This window comes from Ptychodera flava, chromosome 11 (assembly GCF_041260155.1).
Source record: "Ptychodera flava strain L36383 chromosome 11, AS_Pfla_20210202, whole genome shotgun sequence".
Taxonomy (NCBI): Eukaryota; Metazoa; Hemichordata; class Enteropneusta; family Ptychoderidae; genus Ptychodera; species Ptychodera flava.
The window spans coordinates 24696399-24720235 of record NC_091938.1 but is presented as its reverse complement, the minus strand read 5'-3'; the positions used below and the strand labels follow the sequence as shown (position 1 = coordinate 24720235).

Below are 23837 nucleotides of genomic sequence, written 5' to 3'. Positions count from 1 at the left end.
GTTTGGCTAAAATACTATTTATAAGGAACTGCTTATATAACAGACATAGTAAGAGCTTTGGTAAGTGATTGATTAAAGATTCAACAAGAAAAAGTTTGAACAAAATTTCAAGTCTTTCACTTTCGAGGCGCATATTAAATGGATATTTACTAAAACATGTCTTCACATGCATTCGCTTTTTTACCAACACAAATGTCACTCTCCGTATATCACAATTTACAGATTCAAAATCATGTGGACACAAATCGTGGAAATTGCCCAAGAAAAATGAAACCTTGCAAATTCCGTATCATCGGATGTAACAAGTTGGTAAGTGACATTTAGAATATTCATGCTGATAATGTCTATAATAAGTGTTATTTTCGAAAATGCAGCGAAGTACGTGTTAGGACAGTAAAAGAAAATACCTCCGATGCAACGGGGAGTTGTCAAAGGAAGTGATGCTTTTCTAGTGCATACTTTGCGTTACTTGCGTATTACAGTGGATTGCGTTGACCAGTTGGCATTAGACTGACTAGACATGCTGTCACCAACACCAACTGATTCAACACACCGCGTCTGCTACCCGGGCTACATCCCAGCAATTCGAGTTGTAGTTCCGTCGTAATGAAGTTTGGTGTGTTGAGGAAAATACTTGCTTATTTATTAACGATGCATGTGTGTATGTTTGTCAGTTCAAAAATTTGCTAGTGCGAAAAGCCTTATATTTGACAGCAAGTGATACATCCTAGACAGCTGGCTGTGTGCGTGGATATGTGTGGTTGTGTTGTTTTGACAATTACTTAGTTCACATTGGCAACCCAACTGAAATTTGGGCCGACGCAAAATAACGGTCCTTTCGGGATTAAATTTGGTCCGTGTCCACACTTACCGGTACCAGAATTAGGGCCGACGTAACTTTACATTCGTTTGTGACCTCTGACCTGTCAAAGTTCAAAATGGCGCATTTGAATAATGGCAAGCTGTTTCTACAGTTCATGATTTTCCTGCGTTTTTACGCACAAGAAGGGCAAAAATGACTACCACTCACCCTTTTAATCATTGGAGAAATCTTCACTATTTATTGGATGAGCATATGGTATATATAAGACCGCGATGGAGAAATAACTAGTGCGCGGCATTTTTGACATGCCTTTCTAGTCTATTACGTGCACTGTGGAATCGAATGACATGGTCTCGTTTGCGGAACAAAGGTTGGTTGGAAGTTCTGCATACGTGGGATGATATTAAAATGTAAAGACTGGATTGAAAACTTTCGATAGGTGTAAACTTTAGTTTCAAACGTCGTTTGTTTTGTGCGAATAGGGTGACTAGTTCAACTTCGATCCATGGCGGAGGCCTGGTCAACTGGGACCAGGGCCGACATAACGTGTCCACACTGGCGATTTGCGTCGGACCAAATTTTGCGTCGGCCCTGCGCCGGCCCTGAACCCCCCTTCTCGCCGGGACCAAACTGGGTCGGCCCAGGGCCGACGCAGCGTGTCCACATTGTTTTTTTACGTCGGCCCAGGTCCGGCCCTAGGCCGACGCAAAGTCGTCAATCTGAACGGGCCATATGTCTTACCACCTGCCAGACAATGTTTAACTTCCAGAGTTGATTTCTTTGCAATTGACTGATGATACCACCTAGCTAGCTGATATTTACGCCATACAGTGTTGACAACACCTCGATTTAGACAATATGTCTAATTCGTCAAATGCCAATGTATCGACGCAAACCACTGTAATGTGTATACATCTTACGTTTTGACGACGGAGTGGGATAAATAGATATTTTCATGTACTGTAATGGCAATTTTCTCTGATATCCACTGCCAGAATAGAGACCAACTATGAACATGTTTCTGAAAGAGTCTTCAATACAGAATGCAAGACGGTAGAGAGGTTCATTCAGTTACGTTTGATCGTTACTCCCTACGTCTTAATCACTTGATAATAGAGAGGTTTAGTTACAAATAATTTCGTGTACGTCTGAATTTGAGCATGGCGTGCGCGTAACCCTGGTAATGTAAAACTTTCAGATTATTTGAGCGTACTCGATTATATATCTGCATATTTTTCTTGGAAACGTGCAAAAGTCGTGTACTGCTTATGTAAAATACACTTCTTCACCCGAAGATTATTCTGAAACCTCACAACCATCCTTAAATAAAATCTGTCGATATTCTTTGATGCTTGTATCAACTTGTACGTATACGATCGATTTTGCTATGTAGGGGAGAGGGGTGGTAAGTTTTTTGATCGCCATTTTTCGCAATATATATTTTGAAGTCATTAACTTTTGCGCACCCTTTGGACAGGAGGGTCGCCGTTTTGCGCAATGTTGTTACAGGCAAAATATGGCCAGTGTAGAAAGATGATTAAAGAAAATATACGTGTATATTGATATATGTGTCTAGAAGAAGTTTGATGTTTGAACTTCATCCAAAAATATCAAATCACATACGCGGTACTCTATTAAGCAAATTACTAACAGTTTCCCCAATAAAACAAGCCATGTCTGTACATTTATATGTGTTTGATAATTGACATAATGTACTTTAGTATATGTAGGAGATCAGAAGTGCATGTGTGTACAAGAAAATTGATTTAGGATCACTACAGTAGGCCTAAATGTTGATATACTGTACACAGTAGTCGATGAGAAAACTAAACATTTTTCGCATACTAAAATAGTTACAGCATAGCATTTATTGTCGTTAGACAATTAATGTTAATGTACTTGATTTGAATAGGTTGCTGAAAGGTGCATGTGTGTACAAGATATTAAATTTTGGCATTGGCCGACATGTTGGTTCACCATACATGGCAGTCTATGAGAAACTACATGTATAATAATTTTTTGAGTGCAGAACAATCGCTATCTGAGCATTAATAGACGTTTGACAATTGATGTAAATGTAATTGTTATAATAGGATGATAGAAAGTGTAAATTTGAACAACAAAAATCACCTAAAATATCAATTCACTTGACTTCAATGGTAGTCTAAAGGCCCCAATAAACTGCTCTATCTATGCGTTTATATGCATATCGTTAAATATCAACTTTTAGTCTGTGAGACTTTTCTTGCCAAACTATTATAGTGCGGGTTGCTTTTAAGCCGCCGTCAGAATTACCAGTAATTATGAGTAAGTTTAATTCTGTTCAACTTGAAAATAGTCCCAAGAGCATTAGAATAGTCAAAAAGTGAATGCATGCAAACTTATATTGTTGTTGACGGTATATGTATAACAATGCTACAAGTTGACTGTGACTCGACAGCATTCCAATGGACAGGATAGGACTTTTCAACACTCATATATTAGCCCCAGTTTATAGCTAAACTGCATGTAACCGTCGTTTATTCTTAGGTCGAACTAGAAAAAGAAGATATTCACAATGCAGCCTTCATGAAAGAGCATCTTGACATGCTCCTTCAGCAAGTAGCTGTAATCTTGAACTTCAGATCACGGGTGCAGGAGAACGCAGGCGAAGTCGGGCGTCTTGGGGGCGATGTTCAGAAACATCAAGACGAAATTCTTAAATTACAGCGGTCATTAAAGGACATGGAAGATTACCTACGAGAGCAACCTCGTCTTGCAACATCGGAAGTATCAAATAGCAGTTCGAAAGATTTTAGAATTGTTTTAGAAAAACTAACTAAATCAAACAAGGAATCGGAAATGAAAAGCAACAAAATAGAAGACAGTGTTGCAACGTATGCCGACCTCGTTGCCATGTTGAGCAAAGAAGTTGAAAAGTCTTCGGATATGATTCAGGCGATGGCGGGCGAGGATAAGAACTTCCAGGAGAGACTTGACGCTGTAGAAAAGAAGGCCAAAGCCCAGGATAGAATCATAGCTTTGAAAGATGTCAGCCTGGCTGAGCAAGATCTCAGAATACAGTCTCTTGAGATGGCAAGCTATGACGGTATTCTCACATGGAAGATCACAGACTTTGGTCGCAAAAGACGAGATGCCATATCTGGGCGCACCTTATCGCTATACTCTCCGTATTTCTTCACGAGTCGATTCGGATATAAAATGTGCGCCAGAATCTACCTAAACGGCGATGGTATGGGCAAAGGTAACCACGTGTCCTTATTCTTCGTAGTTATGAAGGGCGAGTTTGACGCCATCTTGAAGTGGCCATTCCGCCAAAAGGTGACATTTATGTGGATCGATCAGAACAATCGGGAACATATGATCGACGCCTTCAGACCGGACCCTAACTCTTCGTCGTTCAAACGGCCGACCGGAGATATGAATATTGCGTCAGGATGTCCGCTTTTTATGCCTCTGAGTATGTTGGAAAGCAGCCAACATGCCTACGTGAAGGATAACACCGCCTTTCTTCGAGTGATCGTTGATACACACGACTTGTAAAGACTTTATTAGGTTGAATCGTTTGATTTCGAGGCTTGAAAGAAGGATTTGTAGAGAAAGTTTGCATTTGTTACAAGCTTATCAACTTAAACTGATGAGGACTCTGTGACTCATCCGTTTGAACCATTGGACCTTTTTTGAAATGCGTCTGGTCTTCATTTGAATTGGGAAATAAAACAGAGGCTATCAGGCTTGGGAAATTGAATAAAGAGAAACAAATTAATCGGAAGCAAATTGCTAACGAACCAATTAAAATTGTCAGTTGGAGTTTAGATTTGCCTATGGGCTACTCTGCTTAACAATGAGTGACCTTTGGAAACTTAAGAATTGACCCGTAACTTCTGGCGGCAATGTGATCTAACCATTCTAGGGAAATTTCGAAGGAGATATTGCATGTCCTCTCTTCATGCCGTTGGATATGTTGGAAAGCAGTCAGCATGCTTACGTGAAGAATAACACGGGCTTTCTTCGCGTGATCGTAGATACCTAAGACTTGTAAAGACTATATTAGGTTGACTGTTTAATAATCCAGGAGACTCGATAGAAGGATTGTACAGCAATTTTTTTTTGTTGCGGGCTTATAAACAGAATCGAAATCTTTACGCCTTGAAAGGTAGAAACATCACCTTTGGTCTCTTGCCAGGCGTCTGGAAAACATTCTCCCAGTTATAATTAATTGTACCCGTCCGACTTTGTCAAGGGGGTGATATTTCAGATTTTATTCGTTTAATTGATGAAATCACGACTTTTAATGAGGAACATGATTTGACAGGGATTCTGCTGGCAGTGCCACCCGAAAGGCCTTTTATTACTTGAAGTAACGTCTCCTTACAAGTCTCTTCAGGGCTTCAATTTTGGTCCATCATTTATTAGTTGGATTGAGACATATTATCTGGATATCGAGAATGTAGTTAGTAGTACGAATGTGGTATCAACCGAGGAGACCCACTATCACTACGATACTTAATTTTTAAGGTGGAGCTGCATGTTGCCAATACAGTTTTTTCAAAGCAATATTTTTCATCAAAGATAACAAGTAAACCCCCTTATACTATATACTTCAAAACCAGATACTCTAAAGTTTAGTACGGTAGCAGTGGTTTACTCGAAGGATGAAGTGGATGTATATTTGGGTTAAAAACCTCACTTTTGGTATTAATTATAAAAATTAATTAAGTCAAAACTTGACGATATTTTCTGAGAAGTAATATTTCACTTGAAAGAAGAGTATAGAAAGAAGAGTGTAGAAAAAAACCCGACTTTTTTATTTTGCATTATCTATCCTCATTCTAAAACGACAAGGGTTGAAAGACTGACGCTCAAAAATGTGATTAAAAGCATGATAAGCAAAATTAAAATGCCTCTCATTCAAAATGTAAGAATTTTATTGCCAATTAAAATAGTCGGGTTTTTTATATACATTGTTAGAACATAATATGAAAATTTCAGAAAATTTGATCCAGCCAGATTTGAGTTGAATTCTTTGGAAATTTTGAAATTTGGAGGAAAATGTAGTCAGGAAATCGGGTGATTTGCATACATTTGCATAAATTAACACTTTTTATCGCGAAATTAACGACTGCTTGACAAGCTAAAGGGTGAACCCAACCATTTTCGAGGCGCATATTGTTTTCGTTTAAAGGTAAAGATAAAATTGCAAGGAAGATGATAATGTCCGATATCAAGTATGGTAGCCTGTGTGCCCCGGGAGTGTTTGCTTAAATTCCTAAGTCATTCGTGTGCCATGGATTAAGCGTTTTTGGACATTTCTGTTAACACCTAATGAAGCAGCTGCAAATAGTGTGCAAATATAATATAAACTTCCCCAGATCCTCATTGGTTATAGTTACTGTGAAGCGCTCAACTCTTAGAGTGACCCTAAGAGTATCAATATTCAGTATTCTCTTATGAATTGTATCTGTGGAAATAACAAAAATATTATTATTATTATTAATGAGAAATCTGTTTACTTTTAAAATGTCTTATAGAAAGGGATTTATAACATTACTGATTTAGTGGCGGGGGGGGGGGGAGTAGAGAAATGATCTGATAGAAATATGTTCAATCCTTCCGCCACTCAAGCATTTAAAGTAGGGGACTCGATCCCAGGGATCGAGTTTATTCTACTCTGTAAGAGGATTATGGTGGTGTTATAGTCTTTTGTTTTCCATTGAAATTGTAATCTAGTTAGAAAATCTAGTAAGTAGACTTCCTTGCAAGATCTGACCTATGAAGTAAATTTAAATTTCACATACAAGCGAACGCTATAATACCTGCAGTATTAGGGTAGAATATTGCCTGTATAGTAGCTGAATAGTGCATATACAGATGAATACAGTCAGGAATCCATTACTTGTATATTCAGCACGCCTGTAGTCATGTGGACTCATGACAATTAACGTGTATTATTCTATAATACAAGCAACACAGTTAATGTGAGTTTATCTTCACTATTGCTTTTTGATGCAGTGAAATTTGTGTTTGGATAGCGGTACCATCTGACTCAAGGATAGTGCTATCTTCCTTACTAATTGGTACTCTTATTTTATCAAAAGTATTCATATTTCATATTTACATATTTTGCATAGCCGATAATTTCGTTACATATGTTGTAGTGTCCTAGTTCTGCAATGTTTTAAGTTATATCGTTCAGTCATCATTCAACATAGAATTATATTAAGGAACTTTAAATCAAATTTATATTTTTGTTCATTTTATGAGGTTTAATCTGTGTTTCATTTCTGTTTCTTAACGTTATGATAGTTCACGTTTCATTTAATGTTATTTCCATTTGATAAGATGACGTATTATGCATTGTATTAGTGTATACTCGTTCATTTTTGAGAGTCCACTGTCAAAGAAATGAGCAAGTATACACTAATACAAAAACTGGGTTTTAAACAATATTAGTGTGTTTTTTCTAAACATTATACAAAGAGATTCTCAATCCGTAATGTAACCATTCAAAATGTCATATATTTGTTTTGTAATATATTTTAGTTTTTTAGAGTTGCGATTGCACACTTCAAGTTTGATCTTTAGCATTTGCGTCTTTGTCTTAAGAGAGGCAAGACTTCACCGAGTCGTACAGCCAAGAAAAATATGACAGTAAAGGAACTGCTTTCTGAACGTCGATAAGCAGTCTGCGGTAAACATTTTTTCCCAAAAACCTTTCTAGTTCCCCAGACCACCAAATGGTTCAGACCGAGTGGGTATACTCCCAGTGATGTTGAAGTTGATAAGATACAATAGCGGCAGAAGAACAGCACAATAGTGCAACGTGTGGAATTGCACATATACCTACCGAACTCGTAGGATTTTCGGTCTTCATTGTTTTGTCATCTCATACTTACCGATAGAAACAGCGACATTTCAAAAATTGTCATTTTTCATAATCCGAATGCCGAGCCATTCCTACATCGAGCCATCCAGATCTTTTTCTGTAGATTCAACGCAGACTGTAGCGATGACGTCAATGTGTTTTATTCACTCATAACTTGAAAGGAACAGAACAAATAATAGGAAAAGAGAGACCATAGATGACGATGTGGGTGCATTACATTGTGATATAGGATGTTCATTGCTGAGTTTTTAAAGTTTATAGAAGTACTATTTTAGTATTATTTGAATGTATTAAGCCTTGTGGGTGATAAGAAATATTTTGTTTTATTTTTCTTGGGCAATAAATCATTTTAAAGTGAATATTTGCTTGTTTTCCCGCCCGGTTAGTTTCCGCTTACTTAGTTTTTTTCTGGCGGACTCACCGCACTAGCATAATGTACCGGCGGCTAGACGGACTATGCACATGGTAAAGTAAAGCAAATACAAGATGATCGAAACCGTCTCAAAATCGTCTCATATTATTAAAAGAGTTTCATATTAGAAGGATTGGGAAATGGCATATGCCCAGCATGCTCTTTAATTGCATAACATGGAATAAAATCGATAATATCGTTCTACATCTAACTTAGAGTCTGATATAAGAAGGGTTCGGAAGTGAAGTGGTCAATAGCTGACATGCTGTTTTATTGGATATTATCCGATACAATGGGTAAAATCGTCTCTAATATCTTAATGTAAGTTAGAGTCTAATATTAGAAGGGTAGACATTCTGTTTTATCTGATAATATGGGATAAAATCGATAATATCGTTTAACATCTAAGGTAAGGTCTAAAATTAGAAGGTTAGGAAATTGGCCTATGCCAACATGCTGTTTTACCGGATAATATTGGATAAAATCGTTAATATTGCCTAACATCTAAGTTATAGTCTAATAATAGGAAGGTGGGGAAGTAAAGTGGCCAATGACGGACATACTGTTTCATCCGATATTATCGGATAAAAATCGATAAAATCGTTTGATATCTAAGTTGCAGGCTAATATTAGAAGGGTTTTGAAGTGTCCGATGCTCGACATGCCGTTTTATCGCATAATGTAAAATAAAACCCATAATACCATCAAACATCTAAGTTAGCGACTAATATTTGAAGGGTTGGGATCTATCCGATGCTGACATGCTGTTTTATCTGAAAATATTGGATGAAATAGATATTATCGTCTAAAATCTAGTTAGAATCCAAAATTAGATGGTTAGAAAGGTCGCCGAAGCCTTACTTGCTTTTTATCGGATAATATCCGAACACAATCGATAATATTGTCTAAAATCTAAGTGAGAATTGAATATAGGAGGGTTGGGAAGTGGCGAAAGCCCGAGATGCTGTTTTATCGGATATTATCGGATTAAATAGATAATATCATCTAACATCTATCTTAAGCGTAATATTAGAAGATCAGGAAGTGGTCGAGGCCCGACATGCTGTTTTACTAGATAATATCGAATATTATTGATAATATCGTTAACGTCTTAGGTAGAGTCTAGAATTAGAAGGTTAGGGGAGTGATCCATGCATGACATGCTATTTTTCAGATGTTATCAGATAAAATCGATAATAACGTCTAATATTTAAGTAAGCGTCAAACATTTGAAACGGTTGGAAGTGGTTGACATCGTCGGCGATATTCTCTGATAATCAAGAATAAGCCTATGTTGCGCCTTCATGGCTCACGGACAGTGCCATGGCGCCAAAGACACGTTGTGTCTGTTGGAATGGATATTCGTTTGCTTAGGCTCCTGAAACCAAGAAATCACTTTATAATCAGAGACATTCTTTCGAAGAAGCACACACATAAATGTTTGAGATCTAAGGGACGAACCTTTACATATTGGGAGGGTGTGGTCAGAAACGGGAAAAAATCCAGAACAGAAAGTTCTGTGGAAAAAACTTCACACTAGATTGCAAAATTAACAAAATAGTTAGAACACAATTGAGTAAAATAAATCTGCAAGATTCAAAATATATTTGCAAATCTATTCTCATTTAAAATACGAAAAATTGAAATTTTCAGTTGTAAAAAATTGCTTTTCACAATCCGATCGTGACCAACCCCTCCTAAGATCTAATGGTCTGTCCCGAAGCCTCGAGGTATACGTAGTTTTGTGTGCTGTCAACTTCCGGGTTCGCGATCGCGCGATTTCGCCGAATTTATCGTACTTTCGGTGCTAAATTCGATATTGAGAATCAAAACATGTGCAGATTCACTAAATTTGACTTTATTCAGATGAAACTCAGCAGATCTTCTTACGCATTTCCAACCTGCACGGCATACGCATGGGTTTTGGAATCCATTGTGCAGATTGCAGTGTGCACCCGGGTATTTCGGCTTAACATCGATTATAAAGCATACTCTAGGTGGCAGGTAATTTCTCTGTGTATAGTTTCTTTGTTTCTTTATTTTGCTATTTGGAAAAAACCGTGATTTCGCCATTTCGTCATTTCGCCATTTCGCAGATTACCATTAGCCGTTTGAACTGGTCTGTGGTGTGAGGTGAATCGGCCATGATAAAATGACGTCAATATTTGTATTTGTGTACTCGTTCCTGACCGCAAGCATGCACAGCTTGAGCGGAGATACCCTTATTTGCATATTTAATGTAGAATTTCGTTCAAATGGAAGAGATGAGGGCGCTGTTCAACTTGACGTTAGTGTGATTTTTCCTGTTTTTTGGGGGGCGATTTCAGCCCATTTTTTCCCAACAAACGATGTCAGAGACGTTTCTATGGTCATATAAAGCAGGTAAGTTTGTGCCTATGAATTTTTATCGACTTCTACGGCTTACTTTTGGTGCTATTGTGTATTTTCGATCTATGGCTTGCTAAATATAGGCCTACCATTTTGACTGCCGCAACTACATGCACAGCTGATTATTGTGAATATTTTTACAGAGTTAGACAGTCTAATCATTATTTAAGCCCCCTAACTTAGTTTTATTCTTGTTCATGCCCTGCAAATCACTGTTTTGGCCCCGTAGAGTCGTACAACGTCCCGCCATAAGAAGACAAGATGGCCGCTTAGAGTGAGGAACGTGTCAGCACTCCGCTGACGCCTTGCTCACGTTTACAAATTATTTAGGCCAAAAGATTGCAACAATATCACATATTTTACTGTTGTCAATCCAACTTTAATGTTATATTTGATACTTGGGTGTACTATTTCGCGGTAGTGCTCGTAGGCCTTGGCTACCGATAGGTCCACAGGCTCTAGAGTCAATGCAGGCGAACCGCTAGCCGTCCACTGATACAATGAAAAACTTGTTTGAGGATACTTTATCTTGTGAGATTGTGACTGCCAGTATATCCAGATTTTACCCGCAGTAACGGATAGTCACAGTATTCTGTTGTCAGTTTGAAGATAAATATCCAATATTTATTTTTCTAGTTAGTTGTAGATGTACAGGTAGTTCTTTTTTGTAGCAGGGGTTGTCTATAATTCACGTCTATTGTGTAGATCAAAGTGTGCAATAGCAAACGTTGACCTCCCCATGCGTAGTTAAACCAGTAGTCTTGACCTGTTTTATGATAATATATTATAGGAAGTTGATACTGATATATTTTATTTGATTTTTGCTTGTTTTCAGACCAGTTTGTCACATCAGCTAACAGTGGAGAGATCTAGTGTTATAATATCAGCAGTCTATGTTGAAAGATCTTTCACTTTGTTATATTTCACTTTGATATTGGTGTAGCAATGTTTACCAAACGAATAAAACAGAGTTTATCTCTGAGTAACTGTAGTAAAGATAGTCTGAATAAAATTCTAAGTCTTTATCGCTCTGTTGGAAAAGATCAGCGTGACATTGACAAGGTTGTGTGTAGATCACAGACAATTGCACACACAGAAAGTGGTGTCTCTGCTTAAAGTTTCATGCAAGGTCACAAAGAAAAATGTCAAAGCATGTCAGCATCGGCACATAAAACAGTACTGTATATTTATAAAGAAAATAACACAGTACTATAAAGGTAAATTTCAAAATAAAATGGAGAGAGGTGTACACAGTACTCAACCTTGTGATGAAAGCTGTTCACAACAAAGTGATGGTGAACATTGTGAGAGAGAACAGTGTGAGAGTGAAAAGATAGATGAGTGCAAAGGAAAAAGTGATGAAGAAGTAGGAGGTGAGAGTGAACATTTATATTATAACCTTGACTGTAAGGATGAAATGATGCAAAGTGTGATAGCATGGAAAGTAATAAAATTAGTTGCAATGAGTACAGCATCAATATTGATGTTGATGGCAAAGTCATAAATGCTAAATGGTGTACCCTCACTGGACATTTCCTGCTTGAAGGAGTACATTGCTGGCAAACTTCGGTTGGACAAAAAAACTTTCATTTGATATTGTATGGAAAAATCATACATGACAAAATTCCTTGGCCACTTACAGAATCACTTGTGCTTGTTATAAGAGGTCTGGGTGGAGGAAAGGTAATGGCTCATCCTGAAAAGTATCATGTGGCCCCTGTATTAAATGTAGAAGTGTCACATCATCCAGATGGTATCACAAAATTGGGAAACATCAAGAATATAAGGATTGGTTGCTTGAAACACACAACATAAGTGAAACTGATTGCCTGTGTTCATCATGTGACAGGCAACTTGACAGAGACAGCAATTCTCAGACAGTCAAAATTGATAAAAGAAAGCGAAAAGAGGGTCAGTGTTTTGTCTGTTCTGATGCAAGTACAATAACAACTTCAGTTGATGATAAAATGCTCTTTGTTGCATTATTTAATCTTCAAATGGTAGTGATACACTCAAAAACATTCCTGACAAAGCCCTTATGTGTGACACACATTATCAGACTTGGAGAAGGAGACATGAATTCAGATGTATCATGCCTGAATGTAACAAAATCATCAGAGGAACACCAAGACACCCACCTAGTGTAGACCTCCTCTCTCAATATTTTACAGACCAAGGTGATTACCTCAACTTAATTTTCAAAGAGGATAGCACACTTTGTCAGTCATGTTTCATGAAGCTGTATCACACTGTAGAAAGATTGAGAAGACAAAACAGTGGAACTGTATCAGACCAGTCAGATTTAGTGACGTTGGTGGATGAAGTGAAAGAGAGATTACAAAATTATGACCCAAATGGTGACATAGTGTCAGTGGCCCAAGATGAAATGCTGGTATTTGTTGGCATTAACTTTTGAACAATGAGCCTTTCCTTTTGGTAGAGGCAAAGGAAAAATATATTCAGGTTTTATCAGCATTGTATAGCAAAAGAAATAACAATGCTGAACCATTCACTGATCATGCAAATAAAAGTTTTGTGTCATTTAAATTTGAGATAGGAAATGAGTTTAAACACCATGTGGCATTTTCTACCATGAAAAGAAATAAATAAAATCATTTGTAAGTATGGTACTCTGGTTCTCAGGTTTGGGGGCTAATATCCGTAATATTTTACATAAACAACATTACAACTCTAAAGCTAATATTAATAATTTAGAAGAAAACTGCCAAGTACTGCAAGACAAGTTGAGAAATGGAATCAGTGTCAATAGTCAAAGTTCTATAGCAATGTTAAGAATAACAGCTGATGAATTGAGAGAAAAAGTGCGCAAGTTAGCTGGTATTATGAAGGAAAAATACAAATCCCAAGATTTATCAAATATCAATTCATGTCAGTAATCAAAGATCTTGATCTACTTCTTTGGAATTTTGTTTTTATCATAACTAGCAGCCAAAATGATTATATGGAGATTTTCCGCAAGTCATTCAAGTGGAATGAACATTATTTTGGATTCTACCATGAAGAATCTAAGAACAAGCACAGACAAGTACTCAGCACTTTGTTTAATATTTGTCATCTTTTATATCTTAGTGACAGTCAATGTTCCTATCCCCTTCCTGTACTACTTGGTGATACTCTTACAGCCTATGGTGGCTCTACACAGTTGACTGAAATAATGAATGCATTTGGGGTTACAACTTCATGTGATACATCTCGGGATCACATGAACACTATTGTATCTAAAATATTAACAGATCAGTTTGAACGTAGCTTTACTCCTGATGCATTTGCTGTAGCCTCCTTGACAACATTGATATTTGCCAACCACATGCAGGAATTTCACCATTTGATAAAAGTAGGGGCATTCATGCCACATCTTACCAAGCTGTGGAACCAAAACCTGTGACAAATAAAAATTGGTGTGGTGATTACATCCAAGGCAGCACAAGAGATCGTGACATTTCTGAACTTCGTGTAATACAGGTACCTACAGATAACAATTCTTTATATCACTGTGTAGCAGTTTGCTGTAGTTATGAATTAAGAACCTGTGAAAGAGATTCAAGTTTCAAACCTGTTAACAAGGAACTTGCTGATCTTGAAATTGCTTTAGTTGGAAATATTAGAAAGCTTGTTGCAAATGAATTACAAACAGACCACTGCATTGATTTCTTTGAAGATAAAATTCCAGAATCTGAGCAGCTTTTTCTTTTGACCCCAAGATATGGGGTCTGGATATGGCTCTGGCTGATTCTATCAGGAATACAACAGCACCTGGTGATTACACTGACCTAGTTTGTTTGGCATATTTCTTGAAATGTCCAATAAAAGTGTATTCTCAGTCAGGACAGAAGTTGCTCTGTCAGTTTGGCCAGAAATATGCAGGTGTTGAACCATTCTATGTCAGGAGACAATGTTTTGGGAATTATTCATTGCTTGTTTCTAATGACAGATTTAATGATAAGTCACCATTATTGACATGTGCAATGAATCTGTATTAAAGCCATGGTACGTGTGAACATTCGTCTGTTGCCTCCCACTGTCACATGTCTGACGTTTGATGAAGTCTTTGGTAGTGGTTTGTTCTGTGCTGATGAAGCAAATTCTGATGAAAAAAATAAAACAGACCTGGAAGTAGGCCCATCAAAGCCAAAAAAGAGGAGAAAAACAAGTTTGTTAAAAGACCTAAAAAGAAAACATTGACAGAAGTCAGCATTTTTTGCCAGCAACAGGAATGAGGCGACTTACACCCTCAATATCTAGCACCTCAGCTGATGATTTTGAAATGAGTGCTGCAGAAATAAAAGAGATGGATATTATTAATAGTAATTGTTTCTACTACTGCCTACAAAAACATACACTGCACTCACTAACTTCAGAGATAGTGTCTCCTAATCTGAAGGAATTTGTTTCAAGAGGTCATGACACTAACACTGAAAGGTCAAAGGTATTCTATTTAGGAGTACTGAATGAGCCTTGTGACTGCTTTGAAACTGTTAAACATGTTCTTGAAAAACTCCATTCAATCTTCAAAATTGGTGTAAGATTGAAATATTTGGTGGTTGTGGGAGATGGAAAAACCTATGAAATTCTCCAAAAGGTGAAAGCTGAATATGCAGAAGAACTCCACTGGTTGATCTGTTTCCCAGGAGACTGGCATTTACTTAAAAACACCCAGCCAGTCTTGTTTAAAATCTATATGGAAGCTGGCCTAAAAGAGATTGCCAAAATGACTTACAAGGAGGAGGGTTTACTGACAAATTTACTGAAGTGTCAGAATTTCAAACGCTGTCATGCATTTGTCCTCCAAGTTTGGGAGGCATTCTATCGTTATCAAATTGCTGAATTCTTTAAATTCAGGCAGAACAGTGAATATCAGGAACAATGTCAACTTGACAGTAAAGCAATTTTAGAAACTGTTTTGGCATCAACACTGGACAGTGAAAATGCTTCAAAAGTAGGAGACACAGAAAGACTGAAAAGTGTAATTGAAGCTCTTCAGACAAAATTAACTGGCCTACATGATGATTTTCGGGGTTTTGTCAAACAAATGAGCAGTAAAGATGACACTTTCAAATTTTGGTCTTACTTTGTGCATAGAGATGGAATGGCTTATGTAAGTCTTTATCTGGCTTTCAGAAGTTCAAACTGGGATTTGAGACTTGGTGCAATAAAAAATTGGCCCCATTATTCCATGCCTATGACCGAACTACCTACCTAAGACTAGTGCCTCAGCATTTGATGGACTTGCTTTCTGCACCCAACAGTGTTTTGCACCATCTTAAAATGGGGGATTCAGTTTTTCTGTTACTGGCCTATCATGGAAAGAATTAGCACTGGATGAAGCCCATGAGTCTCTCATTAATTTGAGTGTCAAGAATGCAGTGAATAAGCCCTCTCCAGATACATTAGACAATACAGCAGTATTTTTACCTACAGAGCAAACTGTTTGGACAATATTAAGTCTCAAATCAAACCATCCAAATACCGTGACCTACTGATGCAACTCAGTTGACGCTTGGGAGAAACAGGGAAGCAAAGGCGAAGAAAGAAACTTATGAACTATTATGTAAAAAATATCTTGGAAAAGTTTCTGCCTCTGCTGTATTCAACTGTACTGTAACTGAAAACAGGGGTTTGTTTAAACTGTTTTCTGGAGAATGTGCAAGTGGGGCAGTATATGAAGATTTATTGAACTTTTATGACATTGGAAAAACTGCGTATTCCAACTATGTTTCTTCACGGATATTAAATACGCCAAGTGCACAAGTACCTGTTCGAATGAAGAAACTGAAAACATTTTCAATGCAAAAAGTAACAAAAAGAAAGTAAGAACGAGTGACCAAGACAAGAAACTTATTGACCAATGTCTTAAACGACAAATGCTTTTTTCAATCAAATCTGGCACACCAATTGAGGGTTTCAAGCAGTTTATTGCACTACCCAGAGCAATTTGCAAGGCTGATGGTACTATGTACCACCAAGGTACAAAATCTAATGCAACAAAAACAATAAAAGTCAGATATGAAAAGGAGAAGATTTTTAGTGAAACATTGCCAAACACTTGGAAATCTGACCTTAGTTATTTGGAAGGCATGTTTGCTATACAATCAGCTCCAATTAGAAGTCATCATAAGACACTGCAGGATTATTTTTGTATATTATCCGTAGGTGGATTTTACCCCATTTTAGACATGGTTGTAGGGCTGTCCATTTTCTCTTTGACGATCCAAATGCAATTTCTGCTGATCAGCCAAGTCCCAAGGAATTAGAACGTCTAAGGAGAGATGACAAGAATGATAAACAAAAAAGGTGTAAAATGTACACAGATCTCAAGTTAGATTCACCTATTCCCAAAGAACCATGGATGACATTTTATTGGGAAAGGTCAAACAAAAGAGCCCTTATATGCCTCCTTTGTGCTGAACTGCCCATGCTAATAAAGCCTCATTTGGGAATGATGCAAACATTTCTGGTTGCAGGAGGTTTTAATGGTGAAAATAAAGGAAAGGCATTTGAAATAAGCAGCAATTCTGATTTAATAGAAAACAGAGCATTTCTGTGCAATCATGAAGAAGAAGACACTCGGATTTGGCTGCATGCTATCAAAGCCAAAGAAACAAAACTACTTATATTTTCACCTGATACTGATATTTATCATATTGGCTTACACTATATGGAATCAGAATTGGTGTATTTTGACCAAAATGATCAACAAGTCAAACAGAAAGAAATATATGTACAATTGAGTGCTGTGCCAGGTAATTTGTCATACCTAAATATGAATTCCCTTCTGGATTGCATAAAAAGAGATCCTGATTTAGGTGACATCAGCCCAATGGACAGAGCTAGTACTATGCAGGCTATTTACATATCATCTGGTTGCGACTATATTTCATTTTTTGCAGGGTTAGGGAAAGCAGCATTTCTTAACACCTTTTACCAATATGCATCCTTTATAGGTGGCCTGAATGATGACAGTGCTGAAACTGGTCTCTTAGCATTCTATAGATTGATTGGGTCTGTATACTATAAAAAAAATAACGTAGAATTTGCATCCGAGTATACAAGTCCTGGTGACCTATTTAAGTGTATCAAACAAGACAGTATATATTCAAATGAAACTGAATTACACTGCAAATGGCTAGATAAAATAAGGGATACAATACATGTTAGAATACGGTCAGAGGATGAAATTCCACCAACATCAACAGCCCTTAAGCTTCATTGGCAAAGGAGTTGCTTTGTTGCTCAAATTTGGAGGCAGTCTCATAAATCAACCATAAGCTTACCTGATTACAATGAATTTGGGTTTCTAGTGAGAAATAATGCATTGAAGATCTTATGGGATACAGAAGAAGCCATAAGGGGTGTTGAAGATACAGTATTGTATTACACAAAGGGATGTGGTTGTAAGTCTGGGTGTAAGAGTAGGGTTTGTAGTTGTGTTAAACGGAATGCAAAATGTGGGCCTGGATGCAGAATGTGTTCAATGTATGAACTCGATGGATGCTGGAGATGTGGATGAGATAAATGATATAGTAATGGAAGAAATTAATTGTACATCAAGCGACAGTGATATAGAAGAAATTCAAGAAATTATTGAAGAAGAATATGAGGTAGCAGAAGCAAACGTGGTAGAGTTATCAGATGAAAGTGAAAATGTAGAATGTGAAGAAAATAGTTTATAATATACAGGGGTGGATTACAATGTACAGATAAATGATAGTTTTACAAACTCAGAATAATCAATAATCAATGTTTCCATGATGAAGAAAGAATGCCATTGCAGTGGAATACGATTCATTTAAAAAACTACACAACTGCCTGTTGCATACGAAATCGCATCGTTTAAGTTAATATATCACTGTTCAGTAACCATGTTTCAACTCGTCAATGTTGACTGAAGTCCGATAGCATAAAGGCGAGTTTCGCCGTATTAACTGCCATAGCGTTGTACGCATGTACAGCGTACACGTATACACTGGGCTGTACGATCGGCCTTGAACGGTAACAGCACATACATGGCATCGTGAAATCATGCCGCAAATATAGGCGCACCGTCAGAAATTCACGAAACTTGGTACAAGCGTTGTTCAATAGCAAGTGGTTTGGCACAACAAGTATTATTTTTGTTCAAGACCTGTATCAGTGTGTTTCGGGTCACAGTCTAAAAATAGCACACAGCTGAGAGGTATAAACCATCATGGCAACGTACGAATTCAGTTGTCAATTATCATTAGTATTTATTTCTATCATGCCTAGATACGATGAAATTACTCTCAAAAGTGTACATTACCTCATAGCTTGTTCAATTTCGCATTAAATAATCATATTTGTGAGCTTTCGAGCCCATTTTCACAACCATGTCGTTCGAACGACGTGTACTCCGCCGTATTGCTTGTTTACATTCAGAACGAGGCTCTGCAGCCTATTGAATTATGCAAATTTCTATACGTCCGCTTAAGCTGTGCATTTGCAATGCTGCGGAAATGTCCAAGATATACAATTGTCGATTTTTGGAAAATTTAACAATTTTACATCCTACTATGACCAATTTGAAAAAAAAGTAAAAGAGGGGCAAGATTTCTTTAGCCCCTTCATACCTAAAACTCAATTTTTTGCAACATTCCTTTGAAGAAGCACGACAAATATATTTTTGGAGGGGTTTAGATGTAGGGTTAGGGCGTGCTTTAGGGTTAGCAGACTTATAAAAATGGGGTTGGGGACCGTCAGGAACCCTTTCCACAATTTTTACGTTGAAATTGCCGCGAGGCTCTTTGAATCACCCTATTGCTACGGTTTGAAAGATACCCCTCCCCAACGACCAGTTTTCACTTCCCTCTGCAAGGAAGTGGACTGCACTTTGTTTGAAACTGGTCTGTGGTGTGAGGTGAATCGGCCATGATAAAATGACGTCGATGTATTTATTGTGTACTCGTTCCTGACCATCAGTATGCATGCATGCTGCTGAAATGCCCCAAATATTTAAAACTTGTCGATTTTGGAAAATTTAATAGTTTTACATATTCCCTTGACCAATGCGAAAAACAACGAAAAATTTGGCAAAAGTTTATTTAGGCCGCTTCATACCAAGAAATCACTTCAATCGCTGACATTCTTTCGAAAAAGCACAACAAATAAAATTTTGTAGAGGTTTAGATTTAGGGTAAGGGTTGGCTTTAGGGTTAGCATACTGAAAAGTGTTGTATATCGTACATAAAATGGAGTTGGGACCTTCAGGAATTCTTTCCACAATTTTTACGGGGAAATTGCCGCGGCCCTTTGAATCGCCCTATTGCTACGATTTGAAAGACCGCTCCCCCGACGATAAGTTTTCTAGTTTTCGCTTCCCTCTACAAGGAACTGGACTGACCTTTGTTTGAACTGGTCTGTTGTGTGAGGTGAATCGGCCATGATAAAATTACGTCATTATATGTACATGTATTTGTGTACTCGTCCCTGACCGCCAGTATGCATGGCAATGCTACTGAAATGTCCAAGATATATAAACCAGTTGGTTTTTTGAGAATATTTCAATTGTACATGCTATTCTGATCAATTTGGAAAAAAGAAATAAATGAAACGGAGAAATTGCCGAGAGCCCTTTATATCGCGCTATCACTGCCATTGCCTGAACAGCTTTTTTATAGGATAATATCGGATAAAATCGATAATATCGTCTAACATCTAAGTTTAAGTCTAAATTAGAAGGTTAGGGAGTCGCCGATGCCCGACATACTTTTTTATCGAATAAGATCGGAACACAATCGATAATATCGTCTAACAATTAAGTTAGAGTCTATTATTAGAAAGTCGGGAAAGTAGCCGATCCCCGACTCGTTGTTTTATCGGATAATATCGAACAAAACCAATAACATCGTCCAACATCTAAGTTATAGTCTCAAATTAGAAGGTTAGGAAATTTGTCGATGCCCAACATACTATTATATCGGATAATACCGGATAAAATCGATAAAACTGCCTTACGTCTAAGTTACAGTCTAACATAGGAGGGTGTGGACAATTTGTGTCATACGCCCGACATGCTGTATATTGGATATTATCAGATAAACTAGATAATATCATCTAACATCAAGTAAGAGTCTAATATTAGAAGGTTAGGGAATGACCGATGCCCGACTTGCTTTTTATCTGAAATAATCTGATAAAATTTAGAATAGCGTCTAACATCTAAGCTACTGTCAAGTGACTGAAGCGGGTATTGACTGAAGGTAAAGTAAAGCAAATACAAGATGATTGAAATAGTCTCAAAATCGTCTCATATTATCAAAAGAGTCTCATATTAGAAGGATGGGGAAATGGCATATGCCCAGCATGCTCTTTTATTGCATAACATGGGATTAAGTCGATAATATCGTTTTACATCTAACCTAGAGTTTGATATAAGAAGGGTTCGGAAGTGAAGTAGTTCAATAGCTGACGTGCTGTTTTATTAGATATTATCCGATAAAATGGGTAAAAATCGTCTCTAATATCTTAATGTTAGTTAGAGTCTAATATTAGAAGGGTAGACATGCTGTTTTATCTGATAATATGGGATGAAATCTGTAATATCGTTTAACATCTAAGTTTAAGTTTAAAATTAGAAGAGTAGGAAAGTGGAGAGATGCCAACATGCTGTTTTATCGGATAATATTGGATAAAACCGTTATATATTATATCATGCTACCATGCGCCATCTGATTGGACGAGAGCTCATTCCACTGATGCTAAAATACTGTTTTAGCACTGATAGCAGTGCTAAAACGGGCCCCTAAAACAGATTTTCGAAAATTGCCCGGTCGGTGCATTTGAACGTACCTATCTAAACCATAGACCCTCGAGAGAGATCGAAACATTCCACTTTGTTTCAAAGACCGAAGGACCGACTGACTGTTGAAGCTATGAATGTATACGACCCTCTGCTGCCCGAATACCGGTTAATCACCATTATTATGGATATAGGCAAATATCGCCTATTCAAACCTGTTCGGACAGAAAGCATCAACAGTCAGCAGAGATTGTTTTTCCCTTGAAGTTTGTTAACAAAGGGATTGACATGATTAACATCAGTAATATCTTACACAACAAGGACGTTATGGACAAAGTACCACCTTACTTTACATTTCAAGACCCTCCTATAGTGTCCTATACCTATTCTAAGACCATAGGTAGGAAATTGTTTAATTACAATAGGGTCTTGAAAGAAATTGATATTAGGAACAATGTTCATGATGGTACTTGTGATTGTATGTCATCTCCCTTCTGTTACAAACCTCACGGTCATATTATAACAGGTGACATGAAAATAGTTCCACATCCTAAGCTTCGGCAGCTGTTCCAGTTTGGCCCAAAATATCGAGAGCCACCCAAAGTAAACTGGAACTTTAACTTAAGTTAATCATGGATGCTGCTGAGGCTTATGCTAAGAAGTGGGCTGCCCTTGAAGACGAAGACGTTGGATGTCTTTCGGACTGGCTTCGCACAGTCCGTGATAAGGTTAAATCGCGCATTTCACGTCTTCGTTCTTTACACACTGTCATCAACACTACATCTGCCTTCGATGACCCCTCTGTACGGGAATGTCTAGATGCTTACACGATAAATATGTTGTTGTGCCTGCAGACAAAGCATCATTTTTGTCTGCAGGTAATCTTACATTCAATGTTTAAAGAACAAACTTCAGATTAACTCAGATGATGAGAGTAGCACAACATACTCTCTTTCAACCTTATCTGAAGAGGAAATATTGCAGAACCATTCAACAGTTTTGAGTGAGTTTGGCATCGAGTTAGCACAAGATGACAAGGTATTACCTAATCTATATTGGATTCCTAAGATCCATAAGAATCCCTATAAACAACGTTTCATAGCTGGTTCCAGTAAGTGTACAACAAAACGCTTGTCACAACTTTTAACCATCATTTTATCAACCATTAAATCTGGTTTGGTACGGTATTGTGACAAAATTTATGAAACTAGTGGGGTCAATCAAATGTGGATATTAAAGAACTCCAAAGAATTGTTACATATTTTACAAAATAACAAAAACATGTACAATTCAATCCACACATTTGATTTTTCAACGTTGTACACAACCATCCCACATAACAAACTTAAAGACAGGCTATCATCTCTCGTGAAGAAAGCCTTCTTTTACAAGAATGGTAGTCGTAGGTATGAATACATTGCCATCAAGCGCAACTTAGGCTATTTCACCAACAACAGTGATGCCAAACTCAAATACAGTGATGTTGAGGTGATTCAAATGCTATATTTCCTAATTGACAACATATTTATCAGTTTGCTGGCATGACATTCGGGCAAACCATAAGCATTCCCATGGGCACAAACTGCGCCCCACTTCTTGCAGACTTATTTTTGTATTCGTATGAAGCGAGTTCATGCAATCACTTCAGAAATCTGGGTGTAAAAGGATTGCCAAGCGATTTAACAACACCCACGATATATTGATGATCTCATCAGTTTAACAATCCTGGTATATCCAATTATCTACACCACATCTACCCAGATGATTTAGAAATAAAAGAAACAACTGAAAGTGTGGACTCGGCATCATACCTAGATGTATGTTTGAAATTAGACATAATACACTGTATACTAAGCTGTATGACAAAAGAGACGATTTCAATTTTTGTCGAGCAATATACGATCATCTCCAGCTTATGGTGTGTATATTTCACAACTCCTCAGATACAGTAGAGCATGCCATTCATATGAAGACTTTCGAGTTAGACACAGCCTATTAGCTCAAAAGTTAGTGAGGCAAGGATTCTCAGAAAGTAGATTAGTGAAATCATTTGAGAAGTTCTACGGTAGATACGGAGATGTTGTATCAAATATGACCTGTCTGTTTCTCAAATGATGAGTGACAGCATACCAAATTTTGACTCACAAAGTAATTTGGTGAATTCACCAAATAACAATGAATTTGTCGCTTTGGTCAATCTTGACGGGTGCGGCTAGCTGGCAGGGTACGCTTACCCATTCCGGACACCTGGTACCACCACTATTTTGTGGTTCAAGATGACCCCATTGCCTTTGTCATCATCTATATGTTCCTTGGACCTGGTAAATTTCACAGTTTACCTTGAATGATAACGATTATTGGACCTGATTTGATGTCTATTTTGATACACAGATAAGTGTGGGTCTGTAACTCACCTCTTGGTGTAATAAGTTGGGATCGATGATGAAAGACATTTCTGAAGCAGCACGTTTGGGGTATGATACACACAAACATTAGTGCGACAGCGCACCGTGCACTTTGCGGGAGTCGAGACGCGATATATCCTAGTACCGCT

At 37.5% G+C, this 23837-nt stretch overlaps 1 protein-coding gene across 3 annotated transcripts in view; it reads left to right on the top strand.

The window, feature by feature from the left end:
* Window positions 1-23837, top strand: part of LOC139143895 (TNF receptor-associated factor 2-like) — a 125424-nt gene that overhangs the window by 5683 nt on the left and 95904 nt on the right. For 2 of the 3 annotated variants that reach the window (XM_070714490.1, XM_070714489.1), the window contains 2 exons: window positions 223-309; window positions 3353-7087. The exons of the other annotated variant lie outside the window; for it this stretch is intronic. In XM_070714490.1, the coding sequence (XP_070570591.1) occupies window positions 223-309; window positions 3353-4366 (1101 nt within the window). In that variant the 3' untranslated portion in view covers window positions 4367-7087. Of the gene's footprint in view, window positions 1-222; window positions 310-3352; window positions 7088-23837 lie in introns of those variants that run through there. 3 annotated transcript variants of the gene reach the window in all.